Raw genomic sequence first — 2,264 nt, forward strand, 5'->3', positions numbered from 1 at the left:
GCTTTGTGGGGTTCATGTGGTGCACTGCTTGCAAAAACCAAGATAACTGAGCGACAAGATGCTCAGCTATTGCGCTAACGAGGAGGGCTTTGTGGGGTTCATGTGGTGCACTGCTTGCAAAAACCAAGATGACTGAGCAGGCTGCCAAACTCTGCTTTTGAGTTTTTGTCTCCCCCATAACTCCCTCATTCCCAAGTGCTGGAATTCCTTCTTCCCTGGGCTAAGGAGTTGACAAATGGGGACACTTAAAACAACTGGTTTTGTAGCATTTATTTGAATATAGAACTAATACAAGTGCCAAAGGGAACTAATACAAGAAGTGTCGTGAAAAACAGTACTGTCAACCATTAGCAAAATATATGTTATTGTGAAACATAAGCTTCTGTAGGTAAAAATTTTGGTACTGAAAACTAGTTGAGACTCCCATTTCCATTTTGAAGTTTTTTGAAAGCCTTTCAGGAAAGTATTAAATTTAAGAACAAGGATCAATTTTTATAACAGAGGCCTAGCGGGTATCTTTCTTAACTGTGCGAATAACTAGTAGGCATAACTCAGTAGCCGAGCCTTCACCTTTGGATACTTTACCCCTGAAGTCGGTGGTGCACCCCATCCCATGACGCTTCGCAGACTGTTACTGTGTAGACTGAAAGCCTTGATTGAGGAACTGTGTCCAGCTGCTTGTTTTTAAATTTGTGTTTTCAAACTTGTCGGTCTGGAAAAGTAGTCTTGTTTGATAATACCGAGTCTACCCTGACATGTTTGACTCACATTTTTCTTTAGAGCTCATGCACTCTCTTTGATGTTCAGAAGAATCCAGTTCTAATCCATTTGATGGCTTTTCACTGTTAGGCACGTTGGAGACCTGGGCAATGTGACTGCGGGTGCAGATGGTGTGGCCAATGTATCCATTGAGGATTCTCTGATCTCACTCTCGGGAGCGAATTCCATCATTGGCCGCACGATGGTGGTAAGTTTTCATATAAGGATGATATGTGTAAGATTTTTTGTAATACACAGCCATGTATCTTTCCATCACTTCATAGATGGTTACTCCTGCTTTCTAAAGAGTCACATAAATTGTACTTGCAGTTCAGATTAGGAAAAGCAGCCTGGTTACAGGGTGATTACAGTGGAAACGAACTATCTAGGTTAGGTAAGAACGCTGTTCTCCTAAGACACAGTACAAAGCAGGTTACATTTGATCTTACCAGACATGAATTTGGAAAACAGTAGTCTTTAGTTTCAAACAGCTAGATTTTCTTCCCATGACTGTTTCCTTCATCCCCTGTTCATTTTGTTGAGTCTACAATTTGGGTTGACTTAAGTATTAGTATTGTTTACCATGTGGGAGGGCTCTTCCTCCCCCTGGGGCAGTTAACATTCAGTAGGGACTTCCTTTCAGCTGACCCTTTTAGCCTTAGAATTTTCTTCAGCCCTATTGGTGAAGCAGAACAATCATTTATAAATATGTGATGTATAAAACTTTAGCAAAAGTACTGTTGCTAAATACTTTGAAGTATTCATAGGATTGCCTGTTCATAGGCCTATAGTTCATTGGGCATGAAATTGTGAGTTTATTATAATGAAGGTTACTCCTTAGTTTTTGTGGAGGATTAAGAGCAACATGTGGCCTATAAGCAGGAAATAGCAACACTTCCCGTGTTTAAAGGTAACGTCTTTGCACCAGCAAGGAAAAGCTTTGTGTAGTAGTTTCTACTTTTAAACTTGTAGCATAAATACCAGTATTATTTATCTACTAGTGGGTTACTTTAACATACTATGTTCTAATATTAATTGTTCTTAGAAGTCTTTGAAGTATTGTTGGGAACAGGTGTTAATTACTTGAGATCCCACAGTTAAATGTTCTTAATCTTTTTAAAGGTCCATGAAAAACCAGATGACCTGGGCAAAGGTGGAAATGAAGAAAGTACAAAGACGGGAAATGCTGGAAGTCGTCTGGCTTGTGGAGTCATTGGGATAGCCCAGTAAACATTCCCTGCTGTGTGGTCCGAGTCCTAGTCACTCATGTCATCCTGCTAGCTGTAGAAATGTAACTTGAAAAACATTAAACACTGTAATCTTAAAAGTGTTAATTTGTGTGACTTTTTCTTAATTGAAGTACTTCTGTAATGAGAACTGATTTATGTTCCCTTGGAAAATTTGTATGGTTTTATAAAACTCATTCAATTAAAATGTCTTGTTTCAATGATTTCTGTATGTTGCCAGACTTAATCATGTGGTATTAAATTTACTGTCTGAAATTA

General features: G+C 38.8%; 1 protein-coding gene across 1 annotated transcript in view; it reads left to right on the forward strand.

Moving 5' to 3' along the window:
- Sod1 (superoxide dismutase 1, soluble) overlaps window positions 1–2,264 on the forward strand; it is a gene marked incomplete at its 5' end in the record, with an annotated part of 6,207 nt that extends 3,943 nt beyond the window's left edge. Inside the window, 2 exon segments of the mRNA XM_013504103.1 lie at window positions 850–967; window positions 1,882–2,264. Of these exon segments, the coding sequence (XP_013359557.1) occupies window positions 850–967; window positions 1,882–1,989 (226 nt within the window).

The sequence above is a fragment of the Chinchilla lanigera genome, unplaced genomic scaffold (assembly GCF_000276665.1).
Source record: "Chinchilla lanigera isolate Chin_1 unplaced genomic scaffold, ChiLan1.0 scaffold00006, whole genome shotgun sequence".
NCBI classification, from domain to species: domain Eukaryota; kingdom Metazoa; phylum Chordata; class Mammalia; order Rodentia; family Chinchillidae; genus Chinchilla; species Chinchilla lanigera.